At 43.1% G+C, this 23,181-nt stretch overlaps 1 protein-coding gene across 1 annotated transcript in view; it reads right to left on the bottom strand.

Annotated features, from left to right (window-relative positions):
* The window catches only part of snx4 (sorting nexin 4), a 45,318-nt gene extending 33,728 nt beyond the window's left edge, over window positions 1-11,590 (bottom strand). The window contains exons 1-2 of the mRNA XM_055637722.1: window positions 11,405-11,590; window positions 4,672-4,796 (exon numbers count right to left, since the gene is read on the bottom strand). Coding sequence (XP_055493697.1) covers window positions 4,672-4,796; window positions 11,405-11,557 — 278 coding nt within the window. The 5' untranslated portion in view covers window positions 11,558-11,590. The remainder of the gene's footprint in view (window positions 1-4,671; window positions 4,797-11,404) is intronic.
* Window positions 11,591-23,181: the final 11,591 nt, after the last annotated feature.

Below are 23,181 nucleotides of genomic sequence, written 5' to 3'. Positions count from 1 at the left end.
AGACCAATTCCAAAAGACGTGGTCTATGTTTCTGGACCTATTACAAGTATGAGGTGCAATAGTAATTTAAAAAAACAAATATATAAATAAGTGGTATCAGGACCTGGTAACGGGAGGTAAAACAACAAAAACAGACTTGGTTGGTAGTCCCCTTTCTGCGGAGTTTAATGTTATAATAGAGCGATTGTTTCTATTTTCTCTTTCTTTCTTTTCTAGGGTCTATTTTCTCACTTTACTTCCTTCTCTAACTTCTTTTCTAAGGGGCTTTCTTTTCCCAACACTCTTGCACTTCACGACTCTCGCGCACTTTCTTTACTTTCCTTACTTCTACCTTTTTCTTAAAGCTAAAAAAAATGAAGCGGTACAAAAATGTATTAAGATATATGTGTTGTGTAGGATTGTAATTTACCGTACTTCTAATAAAAATAAAATTAAAAAAAACAAAAAAAAAACAAAAAAAACAATTATGTCCATTGGTTCCAAAGCTTGCAAACAATTATGTCCGCTGGTTCCAAAGCTTGCAAACAATTATGTCCGCTGGTTCCAAAGCTTGCAAACAATTATGTCCGCTGGTTCCAAAGCTTGCAAACAATTATGTCCGCTGGTTCCAAAGCTTGCAAACAATTATGTCCGCTGGTTCCAAAGCTTGCAAACAATTATGTCCGCTGGTTCCAAAGCTTGCAAACAATTATGTCCGCTGGTTCCTTGCAAACAATTATGTCCGCTGGTTCCAAAGCTTGCAAACAATTATGTCCGCTGGTTCCAAAGCTTGCAAACAATTATGTCCGTTGGTTCCAAAGCTTGCAAACAATTATGTCCGTTGGTTCTAAAGCTTGCAAACAATTATGTCCGTTGGTTCTAAGGCTTGCAAACAATTATGTCCGTTGGTTCTAAGGCTTGCAAACAATTATGTCCGTTGGTTCTAAGGCTTGCAAACAATTATGTCCGTTGGTTCTAAGGCTTGCAAACAATTATGTCCGTTGGTTCTAAAGCTTGCAAAGGTGGGAGGGGGAGGGACTATAAAAACCGGAAGTGGTGTGCCTCACAGTCTCTTTAAGATGGAGGAAGGCAGAGGGTCAAGTTTATCTGAGCTGTGAATAACACTGAACACATGTCTACTCAAATGTGAGTGCCCTTAGTGGTTCTAAAATGCTTGCAAAAAATGTCTATTGGTTCTAAAATGCTTGCAAAAATTGCCTATTGGTTCTAAAGCTTGCAAAAAATGTCTATTGGTTCTAAAGCTTGCAAAAAAATTGCAAAAAAATGTCTATTGGCTCTAAAGCTTGGAAAAAAATGTCTATTGGTTCTAAAGCTTGCAAAAGAATGTCTATTGGTTCTAAATGCTTGCAAAAAATGTCTATTGGTTCTAAAATGTTTGGAAAAAGTATCTATCGGTACTAAAATGTTTGCAAAAAGTGTCTATTTTTGTTCTATAATGCTTGCAGAATGTGTTTTTTTTGGTTCTAAAATGCAAAGAAAATGTCTATTGGTTCTAAAATGCTTGCAAAAATTGTCTCTATTGGTTCTAAAATGCTTGCAAAGATGGGATGGGGAGGGACTATAAAACCCGGAAGTGGTGTGCCTCACAGTCTCTTCAAGATGGAGGAAGGCAGAGGGTCACGTTTCTCTGAGCTGTGAATAACACATGTCTACTCAAATGTGAGTGTCCTTAGTGGTTCTAAAATGCTTGCAAAAAGTGTCTATTGGTTCTAAAATGCTTGCGTAAAGTGTCTATTGGTTCTAAAATGCTTGCAAAAAATGTCTATTGGTTCTAAAATGCTTGCAAAAAATGTCTATTGGTTCTAAAATGCTTGCAAAAAATGTCTATTGGTTCTAAAGCTTGCAAAAAATGACTATTGGTTCTAAAATGCTTGCAAAAAGTGTCTATTGGTTCTAAAATATTTGCAAAAAGTGTCTCATTTGGTTCTACAATGCTTGCAGAATGTGTCTTTTTTTGGTTCTACAATGCTTGCAGAATGTCTTTTTTTGATTCTACAATGTTTGCAAAAAGTGTCTCTTTTGGTCCTACAATGCTTGAAAAAAAATGTCTATTGGTTCTAAACCTTGCAAAAAAAAAAAAAAAGACTATTGGTTCTAAAGCTTGCGAACAATATGTCTATTGGTTGGAAAGCTTGCGAACAATATGTCTATTGGTTGGAAAGCTTGCGAACAATATGTCTATTGGTTGGAAAGCTTGCGAACAATATGTCTATTGGTTGGAAAGCTTGCGAACAATATGTCTATTGGTTCTAAAATGCTTGCAAAAAGTGTATTTTTTGGTCCTACAATGCTTGCAAAAATGCCTATTGGTTCTAAAATGCTTGCAAACAGCACGTCCGTCGGTTCGAGAGCTTGCAAACAGCACGTCCGTCGGTTCGAGAGCTTGCAAAGGTGGGAGGGGGAGGGACTATAAAACCCGCAAGTGGTGTGCCTCACAGTCTCTTCAAGATGGAGGAAGGCAGAATAACACATGTCTACTCAAATGTGAGTGTCCTTAGTGGTTCTAAAATGCTTGCAAAAAATGACTGTTGGTTCTAAAATGCTTGCAAAAAAATGTCAATTGGTTCTAAAATGCTTGTGTAAAATGTCTATTGGTTCTAAAATGTTTGCAAAAACTGTCTATTGGTTCGAAAATGCTTGCAGAATGTGTCTTTTTTGGTTCTAAAATGCTTGCAAAAAAATGTCTATTGGTTCTAAAATGCTTGCAGAATGTGTCTTTTTTTTGTCGTACAATGCTTGCAAACAATATGTCTATTGGTTCGAAAGCTTGCAAACAATATGTCTATTGGTTCGAAAGCTTGCAAACAATATGTCTATTGGTTCGAAAGCTTGCAAACAATATGTCTATTGGTTCGAAAGCTTGCAAACAATATGTCTATTGGTTCGAAAGCTTGCAAACAATATGTCTATTGGTTCGAAAGCTTGCAAACAATATGTCTATTGGTTCGAAAGCTTGCAAAGGTGGGAGGGGGAGGGACTATAAAACCCGGAAGTGGTGTGCCTCAGTCTCTTCAACATGGAGGAAGGCAGAGGGTCACGTTTCTCTGAGCTGTGAATAACACGTGTCTACTCAAATGTGAGTGTCCTTAGTGGTTCTAAAATGCTTGCAAAAAATGTCTATTGGTTCTAAAGCTTGCAAAAAAATGTCTTTTGGTTCTAAAGCTTTGCAAAAAGTGTATCTATTGGTTCTAAAGCTTGCAGAAAAATGTCTTTTTTGGTTCTAAAATGCTTGCAAAAATGTCTTGGTTCTAAAGCTTGCAAAAAAATGTCTATTGGTTCTAAAGCTTGCAACAAAATGTCTATTGGTTCTAAAGCTTGCAACAAAATGTCTATTGGTTCTAAAATGCTTGCAGATAGTATCTCTATTGCTTCTAAAGTGTGTGTGCGCGTCGTCTGTGCGTGCGTATGTATGAGTTGCTGTGGCTGTGGATGAGTGTGAGTGTCTGTTTGACTGTGTTTCTGTGTATGAGTGTCTGTAGGTGTCTGAGTGTGTGTTTGCCTGAGTGTCTGTGTGAATGCCTGTGTGAGTGTGTGTGCGGAGAGCCACTAAGAGTGCATGGGGGGAGATTGAGGGGAGATGGACTGAATGCGTGTGGGGGGGGGAGGGAGAAGGGAAGAGGGCTGACTGAGTGAACTGCCACCACCAGCTGTGAGTGACTGAAGTGCCAGCCCACCACCCATGACTTAGTGAACTGCATGTTCAAAAATCCATTCAGTCCACAATGTCCATACTACCCTTCTGGAAACCATTTCCTTCAGTGCACAACAGCCTGAGTGCCTGAGCTGCCCGGACAAGAATCTATTCAGCCCACAATGTCCATACTAGCCCCCTGGAAGCCAGTCCCTTTGACCCACAACACACATACTAGCGCTCCAGAAACCCCCCCCACTGGCCAGCAATATTGGAATTGGTGGAGAGATGGAATATTGCGTTGGGGGACCAGCCCTCCCATGTGATGCTGGGACCCAACGGGTCCCACTTAGTCTAGTATTTATATAGAATGCAGATCATAAGCTCTGCAAAGTCATGCCAATCAGAACTATGCAGTGATATGACCATGTTAGACAGTGGAACTAACTAAAATGTGTGCCTGGCTACAACACAAACATGATATCACAATGATGTCAAACACTAAGCCACGTCAGAGTTAAACTTTGATCTTAAAATGCAGATTAAAATTTTGGAAAGGCCCTACAACCCCCACAATTAAAATGTGGATTGCGGAAATGTCGGAGACCCTATACTTAGAAAGAATTAGACTCGTCTTAATGGACAAAGACGATCTTTTCGTTAAAATCTGGGCTCCATTCATTAACTATCTGAAGGGATAGATTGGCACAGCACGAGGACCCAACTGAAACTTGAACTCAGGATCAGATGAAAAGCTATACTTTCTACGAACCTATCTCCATTGACGTATTACAGGTAACCCATTCCACCTCTTCCGTTTTTCTGTTTTTTTTTTTATTTGTAACTTTCTACCCTCTCTTTTCTCTCTTTCTATAAAAAATAAAAACACTAGAAGCAGAACTAATTGATAATTGAAAATTTTAATAATGTATGACTGATGTATATGAAAAGACTTTTTACTATAATATGTAACTATACTTTATAATATGTCTACTTCTAATAAAAATATATATTTTTTAATTTTTAAAAAAGGCAGATACCTTGTTTCAATGAGGTACACAGTATAAATCTCCTGCATGTTCATTGCATTTTTTCCAGTTCGTTTTTCTGCTTCTGACACGCTGATCTCCAGTTTCTTCAATAAGCAACTTTTGCCTTCCATTATCTATTACATAAAAATGCAGAGTAAAAATTGTCATTTTAAGTGGTAGATATTCAAAGAGCAAGAATATAATGCTCAGCAAGAATTTATCTGGGGAGTGATTCTTGAGAAAGACACAGCCCATGAGGTAAAGGATAATGTTGAATTGAAAACAAGGTTATACAAAACGGCAAGGGTTATTGGGAGACCATTGCACTGGGAAGTTTTTAGGATTCAACAGCAGAAAAAAAAACCTCAAGAAAATGAATTTTGCTACAGTATAGATATCAAACAATAGACGTTTACATAGAAGTGATAAGTTTATAATTTCATTAAGAGGCTGGTGGATATATGGAAGGAGCTGCCAGAGCAGGCAAGTTGAGACAAGTACTATCACAACATTTAGAAGGTATTTAGACAGGTACATGGATAGGAAAGGTTGAGAGGGATATGGGCCAAACGCAGGCACGTGGGACTAGTGTAGATTGGTCGGCATAGGCATAGTTCAGCCAAAGGGTCTGTTTCCATGCTGTATGACTCTATATGGATATAAATAGGAAGAGGACAGCTAAGGTAAATGTGCAGTGTCTTGAGAACGGCGTTGGTGAATTACTAATAGCAAACAAAGGATTGGCAGATATGTTGAACATTTTTTTGCATTAATTTTTACCATTGTTGACATTAAGAGCCACAAGATAACAGGCAGGCTAATTTCATCTAAAATGGGAGAAGTTACAAAAATCTCAATTTCAAAGGACAAAGTTATTAAGCCAAAAATACATACGTCACCAGGACCAAATGGACTGAAATGGTTTTAAAGTGGCTAATGAGATAATGAACCTTTCAGATAATGTTTTTCATAATAGTCATGGAGTCATATTGCATGGAAACATGCCCTTTGGTCTAACTTGGCCATGCCGATCAAGATGTCCCATCTACGCTAGTCTGACCTGCCCACATTTGGCTCATATCCTTCTAATCCTTTCCTACCTGTCTAAATGCCTTATAGCTGTTGTTATGGTATGTCTCAACTACCTCCTCCCAGCTTGTTCCATACATCCACTCGCTCTGTGTGGAAAATATTGCCCCTCAGTTTTCTATGACATCTTTCCTCTCTCACCTTAAACCCATGTCCTCTGGTTCTTGAGTCCTATACTCTGGGTAATAGACCTTTGCACTGGCCCCATCTAAACACTTCATGATCTTATTGTGCCTTTATAGATCACTCTTCAGCCTCCCGCACTCCAAGGAATAAAGTCCTAGCCTGCCCAACCGCTCCTTGTAGCACAGGCCCTTAATTCTTGGCAACATTCGTTTAAATCTTCTCTGCATTCTTTCCAATTTAACAACATCGTTCCTTTAGCAGGGTGATCAAAACTGAACACAATACTCCAAACACGGCTTCACCAACATCCTGTACAATTGTAACATAACATCTCAACTTCTGTACCCAATACACTGACTGATGAAGGCCAATGTACTGAAAGCCATCTAGACCACCCTACCGACCTGTGATGCCACATTCAGGGAACTATATCTACACTGTTAGATCCCTCAGCTCTACAACACTCCCCAGGGCCATGCCATTCACGACGATGGTCCTGCTCTAGCTTGACTTCACAAAAAGCAATATTGTGCATTTATCTGCATTAAATTCCATTACCCATTCCTTAGCCCACCTGCCCAACCGATCAAGATCCTGCTGTTATATTTAATAGCCAACTTGGCTAGCTATAATACTACCTAATTTAGTGTCATCAGCAAATTTACTAATCACGCCTTGTGCGCTCTCCTCCAAATCATTGATATAAACCACCAACAACAATGGGCCCAGCATTGATCCCTGAGGTACAATACTTATCACAGGCCTTCAGTCCAAAAACAATTTGAAAAACACCATTCCATCATAACTCCAGGGGTGGAAGATTGCAACCTTCACGTGGTCCGCCCTGTTTCGACTAATGCAATCACCTCGACGTGCACAAACGGAAGATCAAATAGAACAAGTTGTCCAACAACTGTAGGCTGTGCACGCCACACGAAAGAAGAAGATCATAATTCCAGGAGGGTGCCAGAAGATTGTAAAACAGACAGTGCTATCCCCTTTCTCAAAAAAGAAGAAAGGCAGAAGATAAGGGAACTGCAAGCTAGTTAGTTTAATAGCTAATACTGATAAGATGCTAGTCAAAAATTAAAGAGGAAGTGGCGTTTCATTTAGGAAAGCTTAAAAATAGTTAAATCTAGTCAACGTGGTTTTATCAATGATAGAGAGTTAAGACATTTGACAAGGTGCACAAATTAAAACCTCCAATCAGAGGAAGTGCATTGGAATGGATTGAAAACTAGTTATCTCAAAAAATAGAATTGAAATATCTTGTTAAGACAGGCAGTAGATAACTAGTGGAGTAATGCAGATTTCAGTATTTAAAAGACATTTGGACAAGTATATGTTTAAGAAGGAACTGCAGATGCTGGAAAATCGAAGGTAGACAAAAATGCTGGAGAAACTCAGCGGGTGAGGCAGTATCTATTCAGACTGAAGAAGGGTTTTGGACCGAAACGTTGCCTATTTCCTTCGCTCTATAGATGCCGCCTCACCTGCTGAGTTTGGACAAGTATATGGATGGGAAAGGTTTGAAGGGATATGGGCCCAATGCAGGCAAAGTGGACTAGCATAGATGGGGCATTTTGGTTGGCCAAGGACAAGTTGTGCCAAAGGGTGCTCTCCCACTGTCATTTGTTGACCTGCAATTGTTCACAATTTACATTATTGATCTGGAGGAAGGAACACAAAGCAAGATTTTCAGATTTGCTGATTATACCAAAATAGGTGGGAGGGCAAGTTGTGATAAGGCCACTTAGATTCTGCAACAGGATACAAATAGATTTTAGTGAGTGGACACAAAATGGTCAAGTGGAGTTTAATGTGGGGAACTGAGATTATGTCCCCCAGCCAAAAGGCAAATTATATAAATAAAGAGATTTCAGGTGAGTGAGTGCATGGGATCTCGGTATTTGACTGCATGGACCTGGCAGACTGGTCCAACAAGTAGCGAAGGCAGAAGAATAAAAAGATCCTGTTTTGCAGTTTTTAAATGCTCTCATATTCACAGCCTTATAGTTGCTTCTGGCAACTTTATAAGTTTCTGTCTTTGACTTTAATGACTTGTGAGTCATAAATGAAACTATTTTTGTTGGTGTTTGCACCTTAAAAAGGATTTTGATTTTGCAATGTATGCATTGTTTCTGAAGTGTGAATTACCTGCGCTTGTCAAACCTTTCAATGTCTCAATAAAACAACCAATTCAGAACTAATCAATTTCAAACTCGATACAAACTTCTAACTTATGGTAACCACTTTCCTCAACAGCCCCTTGATGACATAATCTTTAACCATTGCCCAAAATAAGATCCGAAAGTCCTCTCGCCAGTTGATTCCTCAACATATTAATCCAGACACTACATTTCACCAATGTGTTTGTCACCTCGTTAGTGCTAATTTGATTTGCAGTCTACATGTAGATTAGTCCTCGATGATTACTGCATTATCCATCTTGCACAATTCCAATTTATGATTTGTCCCACCCAATATCACAACTACTATTTGATTGCCCATAAATAACTCCTCTGTCAATGTTTTCTAAACTATATTTCTTAGCTTACCCAAATTGATTTAAATCTGTAAATCAAGAACCATTGGTATAGAACAGTCTTTTCACCAGAGCAGGGCAAATCGAAAACCAGCAGACATAGGTTTGGGGGGGTAAAGATTTAATAGAAACCTGAGGGGTGACTTTTTTTTATTCCAGAGTATATGGAACGAGCTGCCGGAGGAGATAGTTGAGGCAGCTACTATCATAACATTTATGTGAAATTGGTACAGGTACATGGATAAGATAGGTTTAGATAGGATAAGATAGGGATAAGGGCCAAACAGGACTGGTGTACATGTTCTTTGGCATGGGCAAGTTGGGTCAAATGGCCTGTTTCCATGCTGTATGACTAAATATCTGAACAATTTGCACAGATCTACCGCTTTATCAACTATGCTACACCATTTTCCTCTTGCCCATCTTTCCTAATTGTCAAATACCATTGATCATTCAGCTCCCACATTTCCACAATGGCATTGGGATCATTCCCATTTACTGCCATTAATTGATCTTCCTTGTTGTGAGCGCAGCAAAAGTTTAGCTGTAGCACATTTCACTATTATTGCTACTTTGGCCTCAATTTACTGCTGGCTTTTGCTACCACTGTCAATTCATTTGCTTGCTACCTACTAACTACTAATTCCCACTTTATTTCAAGGTTCCAGTCTCCCTGCCAAGTTGGTTTTAACTTTCCTGATAACCAATGGTTCTTGGTGTGTGAAATTCCCCTCCCCACACCCAGCAAGGAGACTGGTCCCAGCCCAAATGAGGTGCAACACCATTTATACAGGTATTATTTGCTCCAGTACTAGCCCCAATGCCTCAAATCTCAAGACCACCAACCTGTACTACTTGTCCGGGTATTAATTTACACCATCCTCCTATTTTTGTACTTGGTACACATGCCACTGGGTGCAATCCTGAGACACTACAGACAAGATCTTACTTTTTAAACCCTTTCCCTGGCTCCCCAAATTCCACCTGGAGACTTCACCCCTTTTGCCACCACCATGACAAACTTCTCCCTTTAATATTCTCCACAGTCACTTGCCCCAGTTTCTGAGACAATATATCGCCCAGTACCCATTATATCTGCCTCGAGTATCCCTATTAATATTAATTTCCCATTCTTCTTCCCCTCCTCCTGTGTTCACCACAACCCTAATGCCTGCTGTGATCCTGTCTTTGACTGAACTTCCCAAAGACACCATTATTTAGCCCAGAGAGTTTCCAAAATATTCCGCTTAGGCAGCTTATAACTCAGCGGCATGAATATTGATTTCTCCAAATTCAAATTACCCTTACAACCCTCTCTCCGTCTCTCTGACATCCCTCCCGCACCCAAGTTGTTGTACTAGCATCAAAGCCATCTCGTTGAGTCTCATTCAATGTATCTTGCTTTCACCTAGGCCACAGTTAACCTTCTCCATTATCATCGTTACATTTTTGCATCTCTTTCATTAATTTGTTCTATATCTCTCTAATCACCGTCTATATCTCTTGTTTCTCTTTCCCCTCACTGAAGAGGGGACGACCTGAAACATCACCTATTCCTTTTATCCAGAGATGATCTCCTTCTGAACCTTCTGAATTTTGTAGTCGGCAGGGCAGTACTCTGCATATCGCCAACTTGGTCAATTTAACATTTTTATCATGCCAATTAACCTACAAACATGTATGTCTTTGGAGTGTGGGAGGAAACCAAAGATCTTGGAGAAAACCCACGCAGATCATCAGGAGAATGTACAAACTCCGTACAGACAGCACCCGTAGTCAGGATCGAACCCGGGTCTCTGGCGCTGCATTTTGCTGTAAGGCAGCAACTCTACCACCGTGACTGCCCACTGTCTGACCCAGAGTTACTCCAGCTTTTTGTGTCTATCTTCCAAAGTGGAAAGTGTGCTAGTGAGCACGATTTTCTCAGGTGACTCTTAAAGTTACCCAACTCGTTCTCCCGGGCTGTCTATTTGCCTGGCAGATTATCTTTGTAAATTGTCAGGAAATTTGGACTAAGGGCCTTCATGGTTCATGGTCAGGTCAAGGAACCCTGCATTTGTAACAACTAGGACTAGGCACCATATTCTGGCATCTCTGTATCCTGCCTCAGAGTACTACTACTACTACTCACTTATACTGTATCTGAGATGCTAATCCAAAAGGTATCCAAGTGCTTATGTATGTTGATAGTTGAGCTAAAATGAATTCCACTGTGCCTCAATACATTTGACAACAAAATACCATTAAGCCACACCTGCTTCTTCTGCCTACTTACCTTTCAGTGTTTCAGGTCGGGTTTAGGGCACGTTTAGGTTATTATTTATCATTTTATTATGTAGCCTTCAATACAATACAATTCTACACCACAATTTAAATGCAGCCCCCCCGCTTGTTGGTCTAATAACCACCCAGATAACTAAAATAAATATCATACTTCTGAATCAATTGATTTTGGGGTTGAACATATCACCGAGCTGTCCCATTCCCCCTCAACTACAACAACACAGGCAGGTGGGGATGAACAAGACGGTGCATCAGGGTCGACAGCAGAGGGCCGGGTCATCGCCACATCTACCCCCGCCTCACACGCCAGTTGTGCCCGCAACAGGCTGCAGGTGAACCCGGTGATAAACCAGGCCCGGCTCCATCACCGGGAGCACTGCCCCAACAACCGGCCGGGCCGGGCCCGGCTCCGGCACCGGACCACCCCAACCAACCATACCCCGGCACAAACCCCCCAGCCCGGCGCCCCCGCACAAACCCCCGCGGCGCCTCCGCCAGGGACCCCCGCGGACTCCAGGCCCCGGACCAGCTGCAGGACGCTGCCCCTTGCCCCTCCCTCCCCTCCCTCCTCCCCAAACCGAGACCCCCGGACCCACGGCCGGGAGCCGCCGCCGCCACCACCAGGCCCCGCTGCCCGGGAACCGGACCCACCGCCCGCCCGCCCGCGACCCCAGGCCCCGGCCCCGGCCCCGGCCCTACCGTGCTGTGGCTGCCGAGCGCGTCGCTGCGGTCCTGGTCGGGCTGGGCCCGGACTCCCGGCTCGTCTTCACCCCCCGACTCTCCCTCACTCTCCCCCTCTCCCTCCACCACCGGCTCCTCCCGCCACCGCTGCCCGGCCTCGTCCGCCATCATCCCCGCACTGCGCCAGCACCGCCCCCGCTTCTAGACACCGCCCACCTCCCCGGCAACACCCAGCACCCTGTTACCCTGCACCCAGCACCCTGTTACCCTGCACCCTCACCCTGTTACACTGTTACCCAGCACCCTGTTACACTGCACCCTGTTACACTGAACCCTGTTACCCTGCCACCCTGAACCCTGTTACCCTTCACCCTGCACCCTGTACCCTGTCACCCTGCACCCTGTCACCCTGCACCCTGCACCCAGCACCCTGCACCCTGAACCCTGTACCCTGTTACCCTGCACCCTGTCACCCTGCACCCTGTCACCCTGCACCCTGTCACCCTATCACCCTGCACCCTGTCACCCGGCACCCCCTGTCACCCTGCACCCTGTCACCCAGCATCATGTTACCCTGCACCCTGTCACCCAGCACCCTGTCACCCGGCACCCTGTCACCCAGCACCATGCACCCCAGCACCATGTAACCCCTGCACCCTGTACCCTGTTACCCTGTCACCACCCTGTTACCCCCTGTCACCCTGTCACCCTGCACCCTGTCACCCTATCACCCTGCACCCTGTCACCCAGCACCCTGTCACCCGGCACCCTGTCACCCGGCACCCTGCACCCTGCACCCTGAACCCTGTACCCTGTTACCCTGCACACCCTGCACCCTGACCCTGAACCCCTGTCACACCCTGTTACCCTGTCACCCGGCCACCCTGTCACCCAGCACCCTGTCACCCTGAACCCTGCACCCTGTCACCCTGCACCCTGTCACCCTGTTACCCTGTTACCCTGTTACCCTGTTACCCTGTCACCCTGCACCCACTGTCACCCAGTCACCATGTCACCCTGTCACCAGGTAACCCTGACACCCGGCACCCTGTCACCCGGCACCCTGTCACCCGTCACCCTGAACCCTGTCACCCTGAACCCTGTCACCTGAACCCTGCACCCTGCACCCACAGTCACCCGGCACCCTGCACCCGGCACCCTGCACCCTGCCCTGCACCCTGCACCCTGTCACCCGGAACCCTGTCACCCTGAACCCTGTCACCCTGAACCCTGCACCCTGCTACCCTGTCACCCGGCACCCTGTCACCCGGCACCCTGTCACCCGGCACCCTGTCACCCGGCACCCTGTCACCCAGCAACCACTGTCACCCAGCACCCTGTCACCCAGCAACAACTGTCACCCAACACCCTGTCATCCACAGTCACCCAGCACCCACTGTCACCCTGTCACCCACTGTCACCCTGTCACCCAGCACCCTGTCACCCAGCACCCTGTCACCCTGCACCCTGTCACCCTGCACCCTGTCACCCTGGCACCCACCCTGTCACCCGGCACCCTGTCACCAGGCACCCTGTCACCCAGCACCATCACCCAGCAACAACTGTCACCCAGCACCCTGTCATCCACAATCACCCAGCACCCACCCACAGCACCCTGTCACCCTCTGTCAGGACCTTCGACTCAACTTGCCCACACTGACCAACATGTCCCACCTGCCTGCGTTTGGACCATATCTAAATCTGTCCTATCCATGTACCTGTCACATTGTTTCTTAAAAGTTGTGATGGTACCTGCCTCAATTACCTCCTCTGGCAGATCGTTCCATACACCCACCACCCTTCGTGTGAAAAAGTTACTCCTCGGGTTCCAATTAAGTCTTTCCCCCTTCACCTTAAACCTATGTCCTCTGGTTCTCGATTCCCCTACTCTGGACAAGAGACTCTGAACGTCTATCAGATTCAAATCAGACAATACTGTACATAAATGCAATCAAGTTAAACTCGTGAAGGAGAAGATACAGAGTGCAGGATACACTTCTCAGCATTGTAGTGTATCAGTTCCATAGACAAAGTCTAATGTCCACAACAGGGTAGAGGTGAATCAGACAGTACTCTACATTATATAAAAACCGTTCAGAAACTTGATAACAGAGGGGAAGAAGCTGTTCCTGAGTCTGGTGGTGCGCACTTTCAAGCTGTTGTACCTTCTGCCCAATGGGAGCAAGAATAAGAAGGAATGACCAAGGTGGGATAAATCTTTGATTATGTTGGCTGGGTTTCTGAGGTATCGCTACATTTCACCAAAGGAATGACCGAGTTGCAACTATATTTGATTATGTTGGCTGCTTTTCCCAATACCTCTGATAAGCAGCCAACATAAGTCAATGGAGGGAAGCCTGGTCTGTGTGATGACTGGGCCACATCTACAACTGCAATTTCTTGTGATCTTGGACAGAGCTGTTCTCAAACCAAGCTGTGAGGTAGCTAAAATTCCTCAGTCTCCTCAGGAAATGGTGTGCCTTCTTGGTAGTCTCATCAATGTGGTTTGTCCATATATGAAATGCAAAAGCCAACTCCTGTGCATGCTGGAAATCTGTAATAGAAACCTCTCTCCTGCACAAGTGATGAATGGTTTTCACTATATTCTGCAGATATTGAATGGTCTTTTCAGAGTGGAGGGAACACTGATTAAAAATCTATCTTCTATCTATCTATATTACTAAAAGTCTGATCTTGACCGCTCTTGGCTTGCTGTGGTGTGATTTCCGAAAGAACGCCGCCACGTACGGCTGTCATTTTTGGCCACCTCGCTCAGAGCCCCCCTCCACCTTCCAGGTCCGGAGGATTTTTCCCATCAATGAAAAATCAGAGAGATATTAATGTTTTTTTTTGAATTCCCCATTCTCTCTGCTGCCCCCTCTGGCGGCAGGTGGGAGGGACTATAAAACCCGGAAGTGTAGTCCCTCACTCAGTCTCTGCCAGACCCAGGAAGCGAGAGGGTCATGGCTCTCTGAGCTGCGATTAACGCTGAACGAATGTCTACGCCACGGTGAGTCCCCTCATTGTGGCTGTAAGGTGGCTGCTGCCCAATTGTATATCTCGCCTTTTTAACAAGTTTGTGTTCACAAAATGAATTTTGGTTGTCGGGTGGCTGCTGCCCAATTGTTTGCCTCGCCTTTTTAAGAAGTTTGTGTTCTGCCAGCCCAATAATCCATTTGGCCCACAATGTCTATACTAGCCCTCTGGAAACCAGTACCTTCGGCCCGCAACACCCATACTAGCACAAAAGAACCCCCCCCCCCCCCCCCCCCCCCCGCACTGGCGAGCAATATTGGAATTGGTGGAGAGGTGGAATATTGCTTTGGTGACCAGCCCTCCCATGTGATGCTGGGACCCAACGGGTCCCACTTAGTCTAGTATATTACTAAAAGTCTGATCTTAACCGCTTTTGGCTCGCTGGGATGTTATTTCCGAGAGAACGTCACCACCTACGGACATCATTTTTGGCCACCTCGCTCAGAGTCCCCCTCCGCCTTCCGGGACCGGAGGGTTTTTCCCATCGAAGAAAAATCAGAGATATATTAATGTTTTTGTTTTAATTTTGCCATTCTCTCTGCTGTCCCTGCTGGTGGGAAGAGGGAGGGACTATAAACCCCGGAAGTAGTGTGCCTCACTCAGTCTCTGCAAGATGTAGGAAGCCAGAGGGTCACGTCTCTCTGAGCAACACTGAATACAAGTCTACTCAACTGTGAGTGCCCTTAATGTGGTTTGAAAATGAAAATATGGTTGGTTTGAAGTAAAAGTGCACTGCAAATGATTGTTTGGGTGCTTTGGGTTGAAGTAAAAAGGCACTACTGCAAATGGTGGTTTGGGTGCTTTGGGTTGAAGTTAAAAGGCACTACTGCAAATGGTGGTTTGGGTGCTTTGGCTTGAAGTTAAAAGGCACTACTGCAAATGGTGGTTTGGGTGCTTTGGCTTGAAGTTAAAAGGCACTACTGCAAATGGTGGTTTGGGTGCTTTGGGCAACTTCCTGTTTACACTGTATATTGATTTTAGATAAAACGCTACCACTTATGGCTGTGATTTTTGGGCATCTTACTCAGTCCCCCTCCGCTCAGCAGGTGCAGAGGATTCTTCCCATCAATGAAAAATAAAAGTGTTATTACTGTTTAAAAAAATTTGAGAATCTCTCTCCTGTCAATCACGCCATGAAGGCCACACCTTTTCCGGTGGGAGGGGGAAGGGTTATGAAACCCAGAAGTGTGGGTGTGGCTCAGTCTCTGCATGATGGGTGAGGGAGAGGTCACGACTCTGTCTGAGCTGTAAATCAACTGAACAAACTGAATGTCTACTGAACTGTGTGTTTGGTGTTTTGTGTGGTTTTATGGTGGTTTCACCCTGCTTGAAATGGTATGAAACTGCATTTGAATGTGGTGGCCTTGCACCCTGCATGAAATGGTATGAAACTGCATTTGAATGTGGTGGTGTTGCACTGTGCTTGAAATGGTATGAAACTGCATTTGAATGTGGTGGCCTTGCATGTGGTGGTGTTGCACCGTGCATGAAATGGTATGAAACTGCATTTGAATTTGGTGGCCTTGCACCCTGCTTGAAATTGTATGAAACTGCACTTGAATTAGGTGGTCTTGCACACTGCTGAAAGTGGTATGAAACTGCACTTGAATTTGGTGGCCTTGGATCCAGCTTGAAGTGGTATGAAACTGCACTTGAATTCGGTGGCCTTGCACCCTGTTGAAGTGGTTGGAAATTGCACTTGAATTCAGTGGCCTTGCACCTTGCTTGAAGTGGTAGGAAACTGCACTTTAATTTGGTGGCCTTGCACCCTGCTTGAAGTGGTAGGAAACTGCACTTGAATTTGGTGCCTTGCACCCTGCTTGAAATGGTAGGAAAATGGATTTGAATTTGGTGGCCTTGCACCCTACTTGAAATGGAATTTCAAGAAATAGCCATGAGTCAACTGCCAGCCCACCAGCCGTGAGTGAGCTGCCAGCAGATCAGGTTTCAGGGATTGAGCTGCCACCCCAAGAACCCATACCAGTGCTCCAGAAAGCCCCCGCATTGGCCACCAATATTGGAATTGGTGGAGAGGTGGAATATTGCATCGGGGGACCAGCCCTCCCGTGTGAACATGAGACCCAACGGGTCTCACTTAGTCTAGTAAGATATATTTCAAAAAAAGTTGAGGGTTGTTTTTTTCTTTCAGAGGGTTATGGTCTTTTGGAACTCTCGTCTACATTTTTAGGACAGAGGCAGGTGTGGACTCGGTGAGCCGAAGGGCCTGTTTCTAAGCTTTATCTCTTTTTTTTTTCTTTTTTTTATATATAGTGTGTGAAGAACAAGAAAAAATACAAATGAATGAAGAAAGTTGAAGAAAAGAAAATAGGAAAAAGAGAATAAGACATAAAGAAAATAAGTAAGGAGATCATTGTTTATAATCTTGACCAACCCTCGTCCAGTCCTGAAACAGCTTTTACAATTGTGTTGCACCATATCATTCCAAAAAGACGACAAATGGAGACCAACTCGTTATGAATTGGTCTGATTTATCCATTAGGAGGAATCGCATTTCCTCAAGATGTGCGGTGTCCAACATACTTGCAATCCACATTTTAAGCGTCGGTATTGATGTATTTTTCCAAAATTTAAGTATTAATATTTTTGCTATTATTAAACCATAATTAAAAAATAAATTTTGAGATGTGTTCAATTTATTCCCATCTTCCATTACTCCAAATATAATCATTTCATTATTAGGTTCCATTCTTATCTTAAATAATTTTGTAAATATTTCAAAAATATCACTCCAAAATCTATAAAGTTTTATGCAGGAAACAAAAGAGTGTGTTATAGTTGTGTTTTGGGATAAACATTTATCACAAATGGGGGATATATTTGGATAAAATTTGTTCAATCTTTTTTTTGAATAATATAATCTATGTACAATTTTAAATCGAATTAGATTATGTCTTACATTAATCGAACATTTGTGAATATATACCAAGTACTTTTCCCATGTAACCTTCGTAATTGTTATCATTAGTTCCTGTTCCCACTCTTCTCTAAGTATCTCTGTCGATGGTAGGTCTATATTTAAAATACTATTATATAAATGTGATATTAATTTTTGTGAGAGCTTTAATATTCATTGCTCCTTCCAATAATTCAGGAGTTATTTTTGTATGTATTTTTTCATGAAATCGCAAATCTGAAGATATTTAAAATATTGGTTGTTTTTCAATTTAAATTTTAATTGTAATTGTTGGAATGATAGTAGGTTTCCCATTTCGTACATATCCCCGATCCTTCTAATTCCGAGACTTTCCCATTGGTTATATGTTTTATCAATAAGGGATGGTTTAAATAAAGGGTTATTCGCAATTGGCATTAACAATGATACATTTCTTAATTTTAAAGATAATTTTATTTGCTTCCAAATTCTTATTGTACCATATATAATTGGGTTCTTCGCTTTATCTTTAAACTAAACTAAGATGTAATGCACATCGGGAAGTCCAATGAGAATATCATGAAAGCTCCAATAGCCCTTACCTTAGTCTGAAGAGGGTCTCGACCCAAAACGTCGCCGAGTTTCTCCAGCATTTTTGTCTACCTTACTGTAGACATGTTCAGCCACCAGATTTTGACGATAGAACATATGTACGGTAATTACATTTAACTGCTAGCACCATTTTATTCTACAGGAGTGATGTGTCAAGAATGTTTAATTGTCACGTGTACCGATAGTGGAACAATTACATTCTTAATCGGTGCAGCTTATCACTTAGTAAACACAGATAAATACATTTTAATCACTGGATAATGCATTTCATCCACATTGATATAAAATGTGGAGTATTTCCGCGGATCAAGCAGCATCTCGGGAGAGAAGGAATGGGTGACGTTTCAGGTCATTAATTTCACCATCCATTCCTTCTCTCCAGAGATACTGCCTGCCCCGCTGAGTAACTCCAGCATTTTGTATCTATCTTCAATGTAAACCAGCATCTGCACTTCCTTCCTATACACTTGGTATAAAATGGCCATCATTACACAATATAATCTATCTATAATTGTACATATTTAATACTTTAATGAGATACGATCCTCCATTGAAATTCATTAAATATTAATTTTGTGACGACGTGAAATCTTCAGTCACCATGAAATAGATTATTGAATTATTTAAATGCTTCAAACTAATTGTAGGGAGCTGAAAAGTCAAAGACACACATGTATACGGAAGATGGAGTTTTTTTTTTTAAATCACCAGTTCTCTGTCATCATTTATTTATTTATTTATTTATTTATAAATGAAATCGTATATGTGTCCGAAAAGGAGCAGGAAGAAGCCAAAGCTTATTAAATCCCACCCCTTATTCAACTGCTTATAATTATCATACACATTTAGCAGCTATAAGTACACCATATGTACATCAGCAGCTATATGTACACCAAATTATTTACATTTATACACTAATCAAATATTTACAAAGCCATACAAAAAAGAGAGAAAAAAAGAAAAGAAAAAACCAGCATATACTGTACAGTACCTCTTAGTCATATATTCAACCCATCACCCTATAATCACCTGAAATTTGATACCTGAAATATGACCATTCCACATTTAATTCCCATCCTTAAATGCACTTGAGTAGATGGAGGTGCACTCACTCTTTGGACTGTTGCAGTCCCAGCATCCCTCCCCCACCCAAGTCACACCAGCTTTTGGTTCTCACCTAGCAAACAACAAACAATGGCCTGTTTCTCTTATCATTGTTACTTTTTTGCATATCTTTCATTCATTTGTTTTATGTCTCTCTACATTATCGTCTATATCTCTCATTTTCCTTTCCCATGACTTTCAGTCTGAAGAAGGTCTCGACCCGAATAGTCACCCATTCCTTCTCTCCAGTGATGCAGCCTGCCCTGCTGAATTGTTCCAGCATTTTGTGTCTATTTTATTTTAACTAGTATCTGCCATTCCTTCCTACACATGATAATTCCACAGTTTGGTTATGGAGGAAATTCCAGGATCTCGCTGCAACGGATAACAGCGGTATATTTTTAAGTCTGCTTAATGCATGAGGTGCATGTTCAGCTGAAGCCTTGGTGAGGAGCCTCAGTGCACTTTGTAGAGGATGCCTGATGCAGGCAAAGCTGACTGATGATTGTCCGCTTTTAGTTTCTTTGATGGATGCAAAAAGCTGGAGTATCTCAACGGGTCAGCCAGCATCTCTGGAGAAAAGGAATAGGTGACATTTTGGGCCGAGACCCTTCTTCAGACTTCTTAGTTCCCTAGTGCTTTCTTTTCATCAAATTGACCTTTCATCTATTGAATTTCCTCTATATTGTCTGTGAACTTTACTGTAAGGACAGTTTTTAAATCTTTGTTATGCATTTCAACCATGTTTCTATCGTATGCTGTAATATTCCATGCCTCAGCCTCAAAGGAATCCATAACTGTTGTTGCCTGTCGCTTTTTACATTTTTGTGGAAACTCTTAAAACATTTTTATTAACTTTCTTGTTGATTTACTCACTTTTTCCATCTTCTCGCTCTTGTTTCTTCTTTCTCTTTTTTTGTGATTCATCAGCCAATTTTAAAAGCTAAAGCCACAATGGACCAATTTGAGCACACAATCAGGACTCACACATCAGTACGTTGCTGGCAAAGTGCCTGAGTATCATCGTGGCAACTTCCATATGCCCAGCTTGGCCGATTGTGGAAATTGCTGGGAAACTATTTGAAGAAGAGAATACCTCTTGCTGGCCAATATTTATTCATCGACCACCATTCATTGTACAATTTGAGCAGCACTGCTTATTTGGCTATGCAGTGTGCAAATTATCTCCAGGTTTTCCCTACATTGCAGCAATGATTAAACTTCAAACGCTGGCTGTAGACTGCTTTGGGGCGTCATGTTACCAAAGGTTCATTATAATCTTCAGCTGCTGAGAGAGGTTTCCCCGTGACTGCAACCAAGCATGTGTATCTCTCTTTGGGAGAGATGTATTTCTGCCCAGCCAAGCGGGAGCCGGCTAAAGTGAAAGCAGTTCCGTTTTGTTTAAATCTGCACTGCGTGCTGTCAGTCCCAGGGTGGGTGCTGCAATGTAAATATGCACTCAATCTATAGTATTCATGTTAGAATGGCAAACCATAAAAAAGGTACCACGGACCAACTGAGCTAGTGTAAATGCTGCTGCGTTTCAAAATTAAGCAACGACAAGAATTATCCACCAATACTGATACAGGGACCACATTTTTCTAAAGCCACATTTTATTTGCAAGTTGCCATTTTGGACCTATGAATAAAATAAATATCATTACTTTGCAGAGCAAGTGATGATGTGATTCCAAGGCATCAAGTAGTACTTCAGCATTTCAAAGTTTATGAATGATGCTTATGCAGGAGAGGCTTGGAGGGATATGAGTCAAACATGAGCAAATGGGAGGTACACAAAAAAAATGTTGGAGAAACTCAGCGGGTGCAGCAGCATATATGGAGCGAAGGAAATAGGCAACGTTTCGGGCTGAAACCCTTCTTCAGACAAATGAGCAAATGGGGCCATCTTATATGAGGCATCTTGGTCGGCGTGAACAAGCTGGACCAAAGGGCCAGTTTCAGTGTTGAATGGCTCTATGACACATTTCACTAATATTAATATGTGCATGGACAATCTGTTAGGAATCTAGTCACACTGTATTTGAGCTCTGCCTGTCTCATATATATCATTATTAGGGTTGCCAACTGTCCCATATTAGCCTGGACATCCCGTACATGGGGCAAATTGGTTTGTCCCGTACGGGACCGTCCTTGTCCCGTATTTGTCTGCTGCGTCCGGCCCTGCCTCACCCGTCCCGACGTAGTGCAGCCCATGGAGTGCAGCAGCAGCAGCGTCTCGCCCGTGGCCCCGTCGGTCGGCAGCCCGGCCAGCTGTCCGACGTTCAGACCTTTGCTTATTGCCGACACCACCACCCCTCCTTCTCACGGCCGATCATCGGTTCATGAGTTGGATGGGGTGCCGGACTTTGCGTGTGACGTTGCGCAGGCCCGGGCCAAAACTCCTCAGGCTGGCCCGCCGGCTGGGCTTTGTGTGGAGTCCAGCACCCGTGCCAACTCATCATTCACCCAGCCATGGCCGAGTCGGTCAACGAATTGCCGTCGGGAATTTGTCCCTTATTTTGACCTTTTGCCCCTGATTTGGGAATGAGAAAATTGGCAACCCTGATCATAATGGTTAATCATATTCGGATAAGAATTTACATTGGGACACTAGCAGTGAGGGTGAGACGATAAGGAATCACACAGCCCCTTGACGTGTCCAAATCACTGAGGACATCAGGTTACGACACGACTGAATGGCTGACTTGTTAGATGAGGCTGAGAGGCTCGGGATTAATCATCTGCTGGGGGAACTCCGTGGATCAAACAGCATCTGTGGAGGGCAGTTGGGTGGGTGGGGAGAGGAATGGTCCTGATGCAGGGTTTCACCCAAAACATCGATCCCCCACAGATGCTACTTGACCTTGACCTGCTGGGTTCCTCCAGCATATCATTTGTTGCTCCCATATAGAGCACATGCAGCAGCGTGTCTCAGGATTAATCATGGCAAGTCCACTAGTCAGAGATGATCACTTGAGCATAGTGGAAGGGAAAAAAAGAGAGTCCTTAGAAAAAACTGTTGCGAAAGATCCAGCATCTGTCAAAGTAGAAGATGGTAAAATGAACAGTCCAATATCAGATTTGATTATCATTCTCAGTCAATATATGACAAGGCGCAAAAGCTCTTCAAGCCAAATATTGAATGAAGGGAGATATTTTTCAAGACAAACACAGTAATTTAATTGAAAACTGGAGGTGAGAAGTTTGTGAGTAAATACCCAAGGGCATCCTGTCAGTAGAAACATGGTCACATACATCTGCAACATTGGGGAAATGTGCTTGCGTCCCACAGAATTGTCAATGTCCTGTTTGATGAAGTCATTGATACTTGCAAAATCATTATCAGCCAGCAGCATCAGAGATTGTATAACATTGTAAATATGGAATCTGAAATCAGAGATCAGAAGAGATGATTAATGATGAAATCATCTCTAATTCAGGGCATTCTTCACTCACTCGCTACAAGAAATGTTTGAGTTTTGACAAGCAGATGTGAATATCCATTCCAAGTTATTGAACAAGTTCGAGCTAACATCAGAATCAGAATCACACTTCATTCACCAAGTATGTTTTGCAACATACGAGGAATTTCATTTGCCAGGTCAGTCATACAATTAAAAATAACAGATCATTTAAAAACACATTTTAACATGAACATTTACCACAGTGACTCCTACACATTCCTCACTGTGCCATGCATGCACCATGACTGTATCTATCACATAGTCTCTTAAAAAAGCAAAAGAGTTTTGGGTAGCACACACAATGACAGGAGCAAAGATGGGAGCTTGGTGTTCACATGAGGATGAAAGACATACGAATCAGGACCGGTGTAAAAGCTGATGAACATGGCCATTCGCAGTCATAGAAACTGGCCCTTCGGCCCCACTTGTCCATGCCGACCAAAATGACCCATCTTAGCTAGTCTCGTCTACCTGTAGATATGCACGAAAAGCTGGAGTTCCTGTTGCTGTTCCATATCCCTCTAAACCTTTCTTATCCACGTACCTGTCCAAATGTCTTTTAAATCTGTTATTGAACCTGCCTCAACCACTTATGCCTGGGAATTGATCAGCCCGTGCTTCAGTTAAGGAAACAGGACAAAGCAAAGGCATGTGGCATTTGTCTGCAAACTAAACAGAACATGACA

This window comes from Leucoraja erinacea, chromosome 7, assembly GCF_028641065.1.
Source record: "Leucoraja erinacea ecotype New England chromosome 7, Leri_hhj_1, whole genome shotgun sequence".
NCBI classification, from domain to species: Eukaryota; Metazoa; Chordata; class Chondrichthyes; order Rajiformes; family Rajidae; genus Leucoraja; species Leucoraja erinaceus.
Note: the sequence above shows the minus strand (reverse complement) of the source record. Positions and strands in the feature narration are given on the sequence as shown.